This window comes from Pongo abelii, chromosome 9, assembly GCF_028885655.2.
Source record: "Pongo abelii isolate AG06213 chromosome 9, NHGRI_mPonAbe1-v2.0_pri, whole genome shotgun sequence".
Taxonomy (NCBI): Eukaryota; Metazoa; Chordata; class Mammalia; order Primates; family Hominidae; genus Pongo; species Pongo abelii.
The window spans coordinates 16,280,445-16,296,338 of NC_071994.2; the positions used below are offsets into that span (position 1 = coordinate 16,280,445).

Consider the following 15,894-nt stretch of genomic DNA (forward strand, 5'->3'; position numbering starts at 1 on the left):
TGATGTCATAGAGAATCAATCCCTTGAGGGTAACAGACAAACATTTGTCCATTTATAAGGCTGGAGAAATTATATTCTTGTGAGGGTCAAAGAAAGATATTTGTGGATTTGAGAGTCTCCAGATATTATACTGGTAGCATATTTACATGCAGAAAATAGTGAAGAAGCAATTTTAACTAATTAAATAGGAATAGAGATTTCAGATAGGAGCAGAAAATAAGGAGAGGAAAGATTGGTGAGTAAAAATTACTGACAAATTTTATGTAGAGGGTTAACTCTAAATGGACAATGATGGGCTCTCTGGGAACATATAAGAAAAGCTTTAAAGAAGGATTCCTTAAATAGATGTGACACACTGCAAGGGAAATTCTGTGACACCTGGAACTAAAACATGTGGAACAAAAATATTGGGCTCAGGGGGTTGAACGGTAGAGGAATAAAACATTTTGTATCACATAGCACACTCATCTGGATCGGAGGAGGGAGCAAAACAGGGAAATGAATCTATTGGAAGATGTCAAATTATTGAGGTAAAGGAGGAAATGGCGAATAGCTGTTCCTTTATTTTATATAATAGTGAAAAAATTTGTGTTCAATTATGACCACTAGAAACAAATACTAATGATTGAAGAAAAAGTTAATAAGGGAATATGGTGGAGAAGTGAGCTAATAAGAGAAATTGGTGGATAAGTGAATTAATAAGAGTCCACAGTGGAGGCAATTTCCTCTTTTGGAAAACATTATATTTTGAATATATGCAGGATATACTTTTCAAAAGAAAAAAAGTGCATATTGGGGAATCAGTTTTCACTCATGCTTGAGACACTGAATACTTTTCCATAGATAATCTAGGCTATACAAGCATAATAATGCCTTTTCAATATATTTTTCCAGCAACTAAGAAGTTCAGTGTTTGTAATTGTAATAAGAAGCATGCTGATCTGACCTGTAATATAGTTTTACTTTAGATATATGTCTCATAAATAGTATTTAAGAAGTCAAGGAGTATGCTTAGAAAGGGATTACCAAGGACCTAGAACACATGAGTTTAGGGGCCCAGGGAGATTAAGATTTGGAAGAAAGTTATGTGAAATCTACGGCCAAAGGATAGCAGGAGGATGTGTGTGTGTGTATGTGTGTGTGTGTGTGTGTGTGTGTGTGTGTGTGTTGGAAGGGGCAGGTGGGAACCTTTGGAGAATTCCTGTAGGCTGCTAGTGAGGTGCTATGATCTCTAGGTCTTGGTAGTTCCTTGCAAGGAGACATGGTTCTGAAAGGTTGGCACCCTTACAGGTTTTTGAAATTTTTTTTATCCATAGGGGTGACCCTGGAGATCATTACCAAAATTTAAAAATTTCACCACTAAGCACACAGGCTACCCTTCTCATGGTGGCATGGCAAAGCTTGATTTGCAAGGGTTTCTTTTGGATTTTCCCCAATGATTCCCTTTAAAAATAGGAGCTCCTTCAGGGTAAGGAAGGAAGGAGAAAATATCCCTTCTAACCTATTTTCTCTTTTTCATTCCAAGGACTCTGGAAAGGCACAGCAGGATTGGTTTTGAAATCTGTAGAATTTTAGTGCTGTCCATTCTCCCAAGTGGATGCCTTTAGTGAAGGTAAAAGGAAAGACTGTTTGCTGTGTCAAGGGAAGGTTCATATGCAAATCCCAAGACTCAGATGTTATTTCAGAAGAGTTGGTGTCCATAGTAAAGTAGAACTGGCCCGGGTTCATATGCCTACAAGGGCAAGTGTATGAGGCAAATATGAGGAAACTGGCAGAACAGAAGAGGTGGAATCTTCCTGGGAGAAAAAGTAAAGAGAGTTCTAGGTGGAGAGGGGATCAATGTGTTGAGCAAACACCTGGCTGTCTTCTTAGTTCCTATATGAAATCGTGGAAAAGACTTTAGAACAAAGAATAAATATGTCATAGCAGCAAAACAACACGCGCTCTTTTGGTCAGAAATAGAAACTGTTAAAAGAAAAAGAAAAACAAACCAAAAACAATAAAAAACACCTTTAAGTTTGAAAATGACAGAAGTTAAGAAGTGGAAAGTTGCCTGGGATATGCTTTTATTGTGGCCTCTCTAATAAACCCGTCCCTACTCCATCTTCATGTCCTTGCTTATCCTAGGCAGCATGGTGGCAGCCGTGGCATTCATCAGGCTAAAGTGCTCATTTTTGGCACTTGGGCTTGAGATGGCAGTGAAGCAGCATCGTTTGTCTGGGGAAATGCCAGAGGTTTGTTGTCTCACAGTATGGAAATTGTAGATGTGGACACCAAAGGAGTGGGTTTAAGAGCAAAATTTTAATAGGCAAAAGAACGAAGAGAGACTTTCCTCATGCATTGGAAGGGTGTCTGAGCAGGTTTCCGGGTTTGGGGAAGTTGTGGTTGTTTTTACAGAGGAGCTTGAGAAGTCAGTGTCTGATTTACATAAGGCTCAGAGGATTGTTTAGAGCAGGTGTGCCATTTATGTGATGCATGAAGAGCCTGGCTATCCCACATGACTCTTTAGTATGCAAACAGGACCTCTACCTGGCCTGTGCCATGTCATCTACACACGTGAAGACAAAGAAAAGGGAATAGGAGGCCAGACGTGGTAGCTCATAACTGTAATCCTAGCACATTCTGAGGCCAAGGACGGTGGATCACGAGAGATAAGGAGTTCAAGACCAGCCTGGCCAAGACGGTGAAACCCCGCCTCTACTAAAAAAACACGAAAAAAAAAAATTAGCCGTGCATAGTGGTGGGCACCTGTAATCTCAGCTACTCAGGAGGCTGAGGGAGAGAATTATTTGAACCCAGGAGGCAGAGGTTGCAGTGAGCTGAGAATGCACCACTGCACTCCATCCTGAGTGACAGAGCGAGATTCCATCTGAAAAAAAAAAAAAAATAGGAAGAGGAAACCTCTACATTGGGTATGCCTGGCTTCCAGGTATCTCTTTTCTATTTGCACAGATGCTGACATTTACCTATGCAAGCTTTTAGCTTGCTTATGTATGCTTGCGGCTTGATTTTTTAGGCTGATTTTTGCTAGAAAAGAAATTATATAGGGGCTGCTTTTTTATTAAAAGAAAAACTTTACCGAGGACTCTCTTACCTACACTAACTGTTTAATAATTTCTTTTTAGCTCCTGTATCAGCAGTGCTTGTGCCTGATAGGTGATGATCATGAGGGGGACCAGGAGCCTCTAGAATTACAGCCTAGTTGCCAGTGTTCTCCAGATGGAGTGTTTCACTTCCCAGCAGCCCCTGCTGATCAGTTTGACAAGCAGATGAACAGAAGTTCTCAAATACACAATAAGCAGATAATCCCAACGTCACCAGAAATATCAAGTTGTGATGGCATTTTGTCAAATTGTCTTTATGTTTTGTCTGCATCATGTGTTGCTTTCTGAGGGAAGTTTTTTGAGTTCTCCTACTGAGACTGTGGGTTTGCATTTTTCTTTTCTGTCAGCTTTTACCATGTATAGTTTGTAGTTGTGTTGTGCTGTGAGTCAGATTCATGACCTATGTTGTGGGAGAATTTCTGTATTTAACAGATGTTCAACTTACGTTCTATTTTGCCTAGTGTTGATGGTATTACTTTGCTTTTCAGTTTTACATTCATTTAGTATATCTTTCCTGTCCATGAACCCTTGTTGTTGTTTATTTCAGATATGCTTGCTTATGTACTGATGGTGACCCCCAAATTCATATGTTGAAGACCCAACTCCCAATGGACTTGGAAGTGGGCCTTTGAGAAGTAATTGGGTTTAGATTAAGTCATAAAGGTGGATCCCCCATGATGGTATTAAGTCCTTCTAAGAAAAGGAAGAGAGTCTGAGCTCTCCTCTGTCTCCACCATGTGAGGGCACAGAGATGTATGCTTCTTGGACTTTGTTTTTAACTCAGTATGAAAAACACATATTTTAATAAGAAAATTACCCCATTCATTTTTAGTGTTTTTATTGATAATTTTGGACTTACTTGTGCCATATTTAAGAAATCCTCTTTCCTCTTTCCCATGCTTTCTTGTTGTTTTTTTAATCCAAGTGTATGATAAGGTTTAGGGATCACTTTTTTAACAGGGCCACGAAGGGCTAGATAAGGGAAGCTGGCTTGCATTCAGGGAAGTGGCAGAGGAGGGAAGCTGGCAGCTGGTCTTTGCTAAGATGACCTTAGCCCCAGACCCTGGATGAACATCCACTTCTGGATACAGGCCCTGCCTGAGGCACCATTTTGAAATATGCAAATTTATTTGCTTTGTGTTCTTTCATCATCTGTATTAGCTTTTGCCTCTTGAGTGCCAAAATATAGCTGTTTTTATATGGCCCCAAGTTCCTGAGTTTATTTTTTGTGTAAGAATTTTCCACCATTTGAAATCCCAAATGACATGTTTACTCTCTTTCTGAGACCATGCTTTCATTTCAGTCAATGTAATAAATCAGCCAGCTCTTAGGAGTTTAGGAACCTGATTGGATTGATTTATAATAAGCTGTAACAGATTTACCACATCCTTCTAAGATGAATTGAAGATTTTTAAGAATTCCATGACCCACACTATTCATTAGGTGCTGGAATTGCACACTTTCAAATCGTATCAAGTATAAACATTCAATTTTGTGGAGGTTTATTTTTTTTGGAGAGATGAGGTGTTGGTTAATACTGGTAGACTTTACTCCAAAAGACAATTCTATTAAGATTTCTATTGCTTTTTAAAATCTAGACTATCAGGAGGAGTAAAAATGCCAATTTTTTTTTCTTTTTGCTGTGGCTACAATGTTCACAGTAATCCAAGCTCCAATGACAGGGTGGGAGAGTGGAGCCAAATGAGGCCACCTTTTTTTTCATGAAGTGTATTTTTCTTCTTTGAGATCAGGGATTCATGAATTGTAATATAAGTGTTCAATTATAAACTTCTTATGATAGTGCATGGCACGTGTCCTTTCCATCATCTGGATTTTTCCACTTTTACTGTGTGGCTCACTCTTACTTACTCTCCAGTCTTCACCTTAGTGGTCACTTCTCCCTGGAATGCCCTTGACCCCTTAAGATAGCAGTGCCGCAAACATCAAAAGCTGAATTTATAACCAGACTCACAGGCAACCCTTGTCCTATGCCATGCTTCACTAATGATGAGGAAGTGAGAAAGAGTAGAGGAAAGGAGGCACAACAAATGTCATTTCCATAGCAGAGGCCTCAAGGCCAGCCCACTTCATTCTCTGCAGATCCTTTTCTGCATAACAATGATTAAAGGTAGCCTAGGAAAGCCATTTGTCTGAGGTTTCACCTTTGATACCTTGCTAGTCACTAAACTAAGAGATTGAGTCCATTCTTTACTATAGCCATTGCCTCATAAATCTATACATATCAGGGGTATTTATTTTCAATAAAGTATCCATACAGATTAGGTATATTCTATTGACAATTTTATTAAAGTTCTTCATTTATCTTCCAGATAGTAGATTCTATCAACCAAGTTTCATCAAGAGTTCTGATTCCCAGAGGTAGGAACTGAGCCTGGCTTTCTAGCTACATGTTTACTGACAACCCCAGCCTTCCCTACAAGACTTAAGCATATTTAAAGACTATACCCTCCCCTGCCTCCAGCTTGGATTGTAACCTCCTCAGAGCATGGATGTGTGTTTTAACATCAAGTCTCCATGTGAGAAAGAGTTCCTGTGATATCATAAATGCCCAATCAACATTTGTAAGTGAAGAAAGCTATTCTGTGGTGTCTGCTTTAACATTAAGAGATGACTTGCCCAGGATTGCTAAGCAGCTTCATTGTCTACAATGGAACAAGATTCTGTGGGTAGCAGATCCATTGGTGCCAGTGACAGGAGGCCTCAATGGAACCTAGTGCCCTAATGATTCTGATGGCGCCTTGATTTTCTTCCAGCACAGAGCTGTAAAATGGAATATTCTTCTGACACAGATACTTCATGTATCGCACCATCAGCCGTGTCCCGAGGCCCCTCCTTTGGTATTTTTCCACACTGTAGCTCATTCCTATTTCACAAGAAGGGTCCATGGTTATCCATGAGACAGGGACCCCCTCTGGGCCCAGCATACAGGCTGCTGGCAGGGCTCCTAGGCAGCGCTTGATGTAATGCAGGCTCCTCTTATTCTTCCCTAGCTTCCAGTTGTCATTTACCAGGCCAGCATAAGACACATCCAGCTGGGCATACTTAAAGTTGGGAGTTTCGCTGTAGAAAACAAAAAGAAAGCCAACAACTTTCATCCCCACTCCTGTAATTTCTAGGTGCCATTCCATTCTAGAGATCCCAGGCCCTCTTCTTGTTTAAAGACCCACCATTTCCAAGTGGTGTATTTTGACCATTGACAACCTTTATTCATCCCAAGGAATGAATTCATCCTCTCTTCATTCCAAAACTGATTTATGTGAATTACAGAAATGCGCAAGGAATAGCAATTATAAATGATCAGCACATGTTTTTTGTACCTCTCCAATTCATCATCTAGGTGGTCTGTCTCAGCCCAGCTTCCAAGCTTGCTTTTATTGGAGCCGTGGATCTTCAGGATATCTTCCATAATAAAGAGGAGTGCTCTCGAATGCTCTACCTTCACTGAATTTGAAAATGCAGCCGCTCTTATCCCTTCACCCAAACTTTCTTGAAAACCTGAGAGAAAGCCAAGAAAGCAATATTGTCAGACATGGAGTTCTCTACTTACACTGCTCCCACCTGATTAATATGTCAGTGCTTAGTAGTTCTGAAACCTGAGTTTATGCTACAATCAGCTATAGTCCTTGACAAACCACAGATTGCGCCACATCTCCAAGCTCTGAGAGTTTCTATGAATTTACATCTCTAATGAGCTCTCAGGTGATGCTAATGCTGTTAGTTGAAGACACAATTTGAGAAGCACAGCTGCTTGCCCATTTCTTCAGACTTGTTACCTTGGATTTGGAGTTTCTGTTTCCAGTTTATGATCTCACAATTTTTCAAAACTTCTTGTGATTTTTGAGGGTCTTTGGAGAATATACGATATACATTAGTGTATGAATCCATGTCATCAGTCATCTCCTGTATAGGACGGTGAAAGATCAGATCATTCCCTTGAACTTTTTCTTCTCCTCTCACTGATTGCAATTATCAGAAAAATGAAAATTCAAAAGAAAATTTTAACACTAGCCCACGATGGCTGCAGTTGGGCACATGGATATTAGAACCGAGACCTATAAGTTACTGCTGACCTCTTACATGTGCAACTGGAGTTTGTTAAATATTGAACACTGACAGGTACTGGTTATAAACCTGCTTATCAGATACATAACAAAGACAGGATGAAATCAGTCACCCTCCACCAGGCCTTAAGATGCCTCACCTTTCTCCCTACCCACTCAACTGCACACTTACCTTATTTTATATATAGCATCACAGAGCACCCAGCAGAAGCAAAGGAACGCAACAATTGCTTCTCTCCCTGCTTCTCTCACCTCCTGGGCCACACATATCCCCCTGTTATATATACTGTGCCCCATGTAACCTCCTGTGGGACATATTCTGGGTTGTACTGAGTCTGTGTTGATAGGGTTAAGTTCTTAAACTTGGCACAAGATGAATTTAACCATGATTTCTCTAAGTTTTGGTGCCTACTGTTTCACCAGACACCTACAATCTATACTGTTCTAGAATCTACAGTGTCCAGGGTTTAAGCAAGATACTTTAGTGAATATAAACATTAATGAGACATTGCCTTTTCCCAAGGCTACAGGATATCAGCCTCTTTGAAGAGTGCCATGGCCTTTACAGCCGGAAGCCCACAAAATAGAATGAAGTAACGGAATTTTTGTTGGCACTCTGCGCAATTTATGTGGTGTTAGACTCATGGGTTTTAAAGAAAGAGACTAGTGATCCCATTCTGACAAGCCACAAACTTCATGGGATGATAAGTATCTGTTTATCAGGGGAAATATAAACAATAAGTGTGAGAGTTTTAGCAGTGAATGTATTAATATTATGTTGAAAATTGTATTGCTAAGGAGTAAAAGAGAAAATAGTGCAAATAATTTTAAAGAAACCTTCAAGAATTTGAAGGTACTTTTGTAATTGCAAGTTCGTGAATATGGCCAAAACACAACACCTCAATGGTTAAGAAAGACCCAATTTTAAAAGAGTGACTGATAATAGCCAAGTAAATATTCAAAGAATTATAAAAAGACTATCAAAGTAAACTAGAAAATAACAAATGGAACAATTTGTAAAAATGAAAGCCATAAATAATGAAATGTACAATAAGACACAGTGCAAAGGATATATAAATCCAAAAGTTCATTTTTAAATGGCAAAAAGAGAAAGAGAAGAAGAGAGAGAAATAAACTTCTGGTAAGGCATTTAAAGGAAATAGAAGAGAAAGAGAAAAAAGAAAAAAAAAGACATAAGGTATGAGCCATGAGAACGGAAACAGAAAAGAAAAAAAGACTTATATTAGAAGATCACATACTACTGCAAGGCAACATATTCACTGATAAAGAAATGGATGTTATCCCTCAAGAATAAACTATCAAAATTGACTTTCAAAAAATAGTAAACTTCAACGAACTAATAGAAATATCAGAAATGAAATTAAACATCGACTATTTGAAAAGTGGACAAGAATTATGGCCTCCAGCTCCATCCGTGTTGCTACAAAGGACAATATTTTATTCTTTTCTGTTGCTGTGTAGTATTCCATAGGAATATAAGTACCAAGTTTTTTTTATCCAATGTACCTTTGATGGGGATCTGGGTTGATTCCATGTCTCTGCTATTGTGAACATTGCAGCAATGAACATCCTAGTGCATGTGTCATTTTGGTAGAATGATTCATTTTCTTTCGGGTATTTACCTAGTAATGGCATTGATGGGTCGAATGGCAACTCTGTTTTAAGTTCTCTAAGAAATTTCCAGACTACTTTCCACAGTGCAATAATCCTAAGCAAATTAATGCTGTAACAGAAAATCAAATATCACATTCTCACTCATAACTGGGAGCTACACATTGACCATACTTGGCAAAAATGTGGGAACAATAGACATTATGGACTCTAGAAGTTGGAGGGAAAGGGGCAGTGTTAGAAAACTACCTATTGGGTACTATGCTCACTACCAGGGTGATGGGATCTGTCCGTACTCCAAGACTCAGCATCATGCAGTATTCACATGTAACAAATATGCACGTGTACCAGTTTATCTAAAAGGAAAGCTTAAATTAAAAAATAAAAAGTAGCCAAAATTAGATTATTTTACATTTCAATTCTACATAAGCCAAAATCAAACACATAATTTTAATAGTAGAGTTTGGTAACAGATGAAAACAACCTAATGCCAAATCTGGTAAAGAAATAACAAAAAGAGAGTTACTGACCATATTGGCTTATGAATACAGATGCAAAAATTCTGAATAAGATATTCAGTAGCATATGAAAAGAATGTGAAGGTGAACAGTTTGTTTTAGAAAGGCCAGAATGACTTTGATCAGATGATCTTTTAGTGTAACAAATTAAAGGAGGAAAAAATTACATGAGTACATAAATTGCCATAAAAAGACAAAAATGAAATAAAATAAAATTTACCCTTCATTCTAAACGTAATTTCTATGAAAGTGGGAAAAACAGGAAAGTGCTCTAAACCTGTAAATACAGAATTAAATGTAATTCCAAAGGTAAGTGTTTATAGCTATTTCATTAAAATCAGGAATGAGAAAATGATAGAACTATTATTACGATTAGTTGGTATTGTTTTCTTAGGCTGTACATTATGCAATAAGGCAAGAAACTAAAAACCCATACAAATAATTGCAAAGAAGCAGTAAATTACTTTGTTTGTTGATTACAGTATTACACAGTTAGAAAATCTAAGAGACTTCGACAAAAACAAAAACAAATAACACCCCACACAAACAAACACTATTTTAAAGCATAGTGTGACATATTTGAAAATCAAGAATATAAATAGAAAGCAATAATAAAATAAGAATGCTGAGAAATAGAAAAGGAAAAATAATAATCTTAAAAAATACTATAAAATACCTAAGGGTAAACTTAATGGAAAACCACGTAGTTTGCCACAGGAAAACACGAATATTCTACCAGGTGGCATAGAACACAAACTGAAAAACTGAGAGAAACACCATATTTCTTGATAAAAATATTTAGTATCACAAAAATACTAATCCTTCCACAATTGTCTAAAAAAGCTCCTCCAATACAAATCACAGTTGCAGTACTTAGCTGGGGTAATTGGGGAACTGAAAATTTAGCTTTTGTTCATATAGCTCTTAAGTTTATAAGAAATAGGAAAGTAAGAAAAAGATCAGTGAAGGGTGATTTGCTTTATTAGATATTAAAATTTACCACAAAACAATGAAATAGCATGAGAAAAGACTACAAATACAGAAATAGCTACAAAAATATATAAAAATGTTATATGACAAAATAGACGTTTATGTTTCAGTAGCACAATGACTTATTTAATAAATAGCACTAATGTAATTAGCCAGCCATAAGGGAGATAAATATAAAAGAATGTAATTCATGCTATTCAAAAACGTATTCCAAATAGAATGAAGTTTGAAATGTCAAAAGTAAAAATTAACTCATTGTAAGACAAAATGAACAAAACAACTTCTTAATTATTAACAAAAAATCCCCCAAAGCCTCAGGAATCATAGTGAAAAAGATATTTGATTACATGAAAATTAAAAATTGCTTCATGTGAAAATCTATCAATAAAATAGAAAATAATTCTAAATTGGACAAAAAATTTGTATCATACACCTTGTGTTAGTATCCCTCATATCCAAAACACATAGAGAATTTTAAGAATGACACAAAATCCCAGTGTAAAAATGGTCAAACAATATAAACAGTTCAGAAATAAACCCAAAATGACTGATAATCATATGAAAATATATGTTGAATATCACTAGTCAGGGAAATGCAAATTAAATCTACAATAAGATGCCACTTTTCACCCACCAGTTTGGCATAAATTAGAAGAAGGATAACATTCAGTGCTGGTGAGAGTGTGGGAAACAATTCTTCCACAAATTGTTAATGGAAATAATACCATGGAATCCTTTGGGAAGGTAGTCTGGCAGTGCCTGCTTAGGATAAGCTCTGACTTGGATGTATCCCTTTTGGAAACCAATTGAATTGAGAAAAGTTTCCAGGATGTAAAGACATGGATACAAGGATGTTTATTGAAGCATTGTTTGTAATGGCAAAGAAGTATGAATAATTTGAACCCAACAGGAGGAGAATGACTGACTAAATAGCATTGCATTTACTCTATGGAATGCCACAGTTATTAAAACAAATACGTTAGTGCTCTATTGAGTCATTCAAAGCAATGTCCATATGTCAAAGGCAAATTAAAAAGTGATGACAGAAGACATCATAACTGAATATCCATTTGTGTGTTAATATGGGCAAGGACACTGATTACCCCAAAGTGTAGGAATGGAAGAGAGGAGGGCAAAGGAGGTGAGAGGTTATTAACTTCTTAAAATCATGTTGGATTTTTCCACTTGTATTATCAACATACACTATCTTTCTGATTAAAAACCAGCAAAGAAAAAATTAATTGTTTTCTAGAGAAATTCTCCTGCATCTCACCTTAAAAAGATCTTATTCAAAATTGCATTGACTTTCAATACTGAAAGAAACGGGGTATACTATGGAATCAGACTAGGTGATTGCATTTCCAAGTAAATTGCAGCATATTTCATTCTTTCCATTTTTTTGGTCATATACGTGTGGCATGGAACTTTAATATTTTAATACTTTTGTTTACTTACTCACTTTATAAAAACTAGCCTTGTTCAAAACAATCCATATATGAAGTTACTGCTTGATGGTACAGTTACATTGTTAAAATACACATAGTAACTACAAAGTTACTGAAGTAAAAAGAACTATTTGACCTCGCAGGGAAGGTGTTAGGGTCAGCTTATTGTTATGTGGGGGCTCAGCATCTATACCCACCTGAAGCTGAACTGGCCATGAGGCTTCAGTTCACTAATCAGATGTGCATGAAACAGACACAAAAAGGGGAAGTCTTTAGGGCCAAAAAATAGACATAGGTTTGTATTACTATTTCAGCTTAATGATGTATTCCTTGTGTGTTCTTAGCCAATAATGGCTAATTATGGTAAATACTATTTAGAATTATGTGCTATGTACTAAGTGTTTGACATATGGTATCTCATTTAAACCTTGTGTAATCCTCTGAAGAATGTCCTCCTTTTTTTCCCATTTTAACAGATGATAAAACTCACAGAAGGGCCTATGGTTATATAGCTAGTAAAAGTGGCAGAGTTCATTGAACTTGAATTCAGATTGGGCAATGCTTTAACAGCTGGTATCCAGCAGCTACATGACTTAATATTTCTCAGTGTTGTTTCCTCATCTCTAAATTGAAGATATTAATGCTCACTTTGTAAAATTGTTCTGATGATGACAGTCACTAATGAGGGAAGTGCTTCCACACAGTTGACACACAGTAATTGTGTGTCCCTTCCCTGGTTCCTGAGAAGTAAATTTTTTTTTTTTAAGATAGGGTCTCACTCTGTTGCCCAAGCTAGAGTAGAGTGGTGTGATCTTGGCTCACTGCAGCCTCAACCTTCTGGGACTCAAGCCATCCTCCCACCTCCATCTCCTGAGTATCTGGGAGTATAGGCATGCACCACTATGCCCTGCTAATTTTGTATATTTTCTTTAGAGATCAGGTCTCACTGCGTCGCACAGGTTGGTCCCAAAATCCTGTCCTCAAGAGATCCTCCTGCCTTGGCCCCCCAAAGTGCTGGGATTACAGGTAAAAGATGCCATGCCTGGCCATGAGAGGTAATTTTACTGGTAGACTACTGCCTTGGTTTTTGTTTCTAAGTCACTGTTCTGATATCTCAGACACCCAACTTTCCCTGTAAATTGGCCTCCATTCAGCCCCTGCAGGTGGCCCCTGCCACCTCAAAGGGCCCTTAATCTGTGAGTGTCAGCCTTGTCCTTTTCCTCCTCTTCCACCTTGACCCCCTTTCCCAAATGAGTCTTATGCTTTACAGGAAGAGTGGTAAAATGTCGCACTCATGCAAGGTGCCCAGTACTGAAGGAGTGTTTTAAAATACTCACATTTCCTTTCACACTATAAAAGCAGCCATGGTGTATGAATTGGTCAGTTTCTCAGTCCCTTTGGACCTGCCTGGCTCCACCAGTCCCTGTCTGTGTGCCTACCTGTTTTTGAGGTCGGATAATAACCATCTGATACTCGGGCCAGGAGTCCACCAACACCTCCATGTTGAAGGGGTTCCCGTGATTGATGTGAAACAGAGAGCCATACACCTGAAGGAGGGTTGAAGGGGAATAGTAGAGGTTGAGATCCCCAGAGATGGGGGTCTGTATGTGAAGAGGAAGAGAAAAATAGAAGTGAGGAGACAGCACAGGGACCAAGTCGGTGATAGTGTGATATGCAGCATCTCCAGGACCATACTGATAAAGTGTAGTCACCTGCAAACAGGCAGAACCCACTGGGAGGTGTCCTTGTGATACCACAGAGCTACTGTGCACTAGCTGGGCACTTGTTAATGCTCTTAGCACTTACGTTGTATGGATTCATTCAGTGTCCACAACAACTTTAAGAGGTAGGTACTAATATTATTCCCATGTTATTAATGAAAAGACCAAAGGTAAAGGCATAGAAAGCTAAAGACACAGGCACAATGATATCTGACTAAAAAATGGCAGCCTTGCAATGCATATTTATTGAATCTGGCCCCAAACCTATGTTCGTAGCCACCATTCTCCACCACCTCTCCAAATGGGTGATAAAATCTGCAGAGTGGGCCTAGCTGCCTGTTCCCGAGGAGAAGCAGCAGCTCTTAACATGCTTCCTTTGTCCCCAACCCCATCCTGTTTCCCAGCTCCAACCTTCTGCACAGAGTCAAGAAGGACCAGAATCATGAGCCTGTTATTTTCTCATCCTCAACACCCCTACTCCCATAACCCAACCTCCCACTGTTCCTTCACCTTCAGGGACTCAGGAATGCTCCTTGCTAAAGATTCAAATAGGGCCAGCAGCCTCTTGGAATTATTCAATAGAATCATTTTGCGGGATGCTTCAGTCCTTGAGCCCTTGAAGAAAAACTCTGAAGAGAAGTGAAGAGAAAATGTTAAAGGACCAAATGAAATTAAAATGCATTTTACACATCTCCATTCAAGTAACACTCATGATGTAGGTGCTGTTAGTATCATCTTCATTTTGAATACACCAAAGCTTAGAGAGACTAAGTGAATTTCTCAACTTCTTACAGGGAGAAATGACAGAGACATATCCAAAACCCATGCATTTCCTCTCTGGTGGAATGAATTAAAAGTGAATATTAAGAGTTCTGTGAACTTCCCACATGCCTGTAGCAGAACACTCCATCACCATCACCATAACTTTTCCTTGTATTTTGGTCATGAGATGCCTGAGGAGTCTTCTTTCTTCTGGAATAGAAAATATCTAAGAACAGTTGTGACTGGAAACCTCAGAGCAGGAGTGGCAAAGATTTTCTTTATTTTCTTAGGGCCAAATATTTCAGATCTATAACCATTTTGAAATTTTTCCCAGTTTCATGACAAAAATAAGAAAAAAACATGGAAAATTTTGAAACATATCTGTAAATTTCCATTGAAATAACATTTGAAATTCTTACAAATGTGCCAAAGAGTATAACCGTTGACATTCCATAGTGCCAAACCGGTTCTTAGCCAAAAGTGACTTTACGGAGAGCCCTCATTTTTAAATGTAGTTCAATGCATTGTTTTTCATTTGGAATGTTCCTCTCTAAGTTATGTTTAGTAAGATTTTGCCATTTGTGTAAGACTTCTCTGCTTCCCAGGCCTAATTCATAAGCCAGAAAAAACTCAGTTTTTCAGAAATTAAGGATTCCATTTTTACCTAAAATACTGGCTTTACTCTCAGGGTCTTTTCATTAACTCAGCCAATGAATTTTCCTACCTAGGTGCACAAGAAAAATAAAACAAATGGATAGAACACAAAAATCCCTGTGAATTTTCCAAAGCCAAATTTTATGACTGCTGCAACATTACTGCTTACTACCACTTCTTTTCTGGCCCCGTCAGCTGTTAGTGGCCTCTACTGTTAGTGGCCTCTAAGTGGATCCAAGCCAGTTAATTCCCAGATCAAATTCATTCCTAGACCCAGTCCATTTTCTGTTGCAACTCCAAAACCAGTTTGGATCACAGATTTGCTCAAGGAAATTCAGAGAGCTCAAACACAAAAGTGTGAAGCTCCAAAATGCAAGATGGAGCTTACCTTTGATCCTCAGCCACTCTGAGAGATCAATGGACACAGGTGGATCCTGCAGGTACCTTCTGTGTTTACTCAGTGCTCCTGGGCATACCAGAAGCTCCACTTCAGATTCTGCTTCTGACACAATCTGATAAAGAAAAACTTCAGCTGACTTAAATTTGAAGGACTTTAGTTGAGCAATGAACAATTCATCGATCCAGCAGGCTTCAGAATCGCAGCAGATTCACAGAGGCTCTTGGGGTGCCTTGTGGTCAAAACAAATTTATAGGGAAAAACGTTAAAGTGACGTCCAGGAACCGGAAATGAGTTACAGAAACAGTGAGATTGCTGTCAACTGGGTGTTTGCCTTATTTAAACACAGTTTGAACATTCAGTAGTCCATGAGTGGTGATGTAAGGCTGCTGGGATTGGCCAACATTCAAGTATTGTTACAGGTGCACACTCCTAAATTAGGTTTTCAATTATGTCTGACTATTAAGCTAGGTGACTCTTCACCCACAAGGACTCAAATGAAGTACAGAGTCCTTCTCAGACCATATTTAATTTGCTTTAGCACTTTGTAGCAAAATTCATTGAAAGGATTGTCTACAAATGCTACCTC

At 38.3% G+C, this 15,894-nt stretch overlaps 1 protein-coding gene across 2 annotated transcripts; it reads right to left on the reverse strand.

Moving 5' to 3' along the window:
* Nucleotides 1-5,523: 5,523 nt before the first annotated feature.
* Nucleotides 5,524-15,663, reverse strand: LOC100439875 (putative glycine N-acyltransferase-like protein 1B). 2 transcript variants are annotated; one of them, XM_054526180.2, is made up of 7 exons: nt 15,640-15,663; nt 15,297-15,420; nt 14,106-14,121; nt 13,211-13,325; nt 6,899-7,025; nt 6,443-6,620; nt 5,524-6,185 (listed from the first exon to the last, which is right to left on the reverse strand). In XM_054526180.2, exons 1-7 carry the CDS (start codon nt 15,661-15,663, stop codon nt 5,768-5,770), a joined length of 1,002 nt encoding a protein of 333 aa, XP_054382155.1. In that variant the 3' UTR covers nt 5,524-5,767. The 2 variants fall into 2 exon arrangements, with proteins under 2 accessions (XP_054382155.1, XP_009244597.2); XM_009246322.4 differs by lacking the exons at nt 15,297-15,420; nt 15,640-15,663 and having other exon boundaries at nt 13,211-13,318; nt 14,003-14,149.
* Nucleotides 15,664-15,894: the final 231 nt, after the last annotated feature.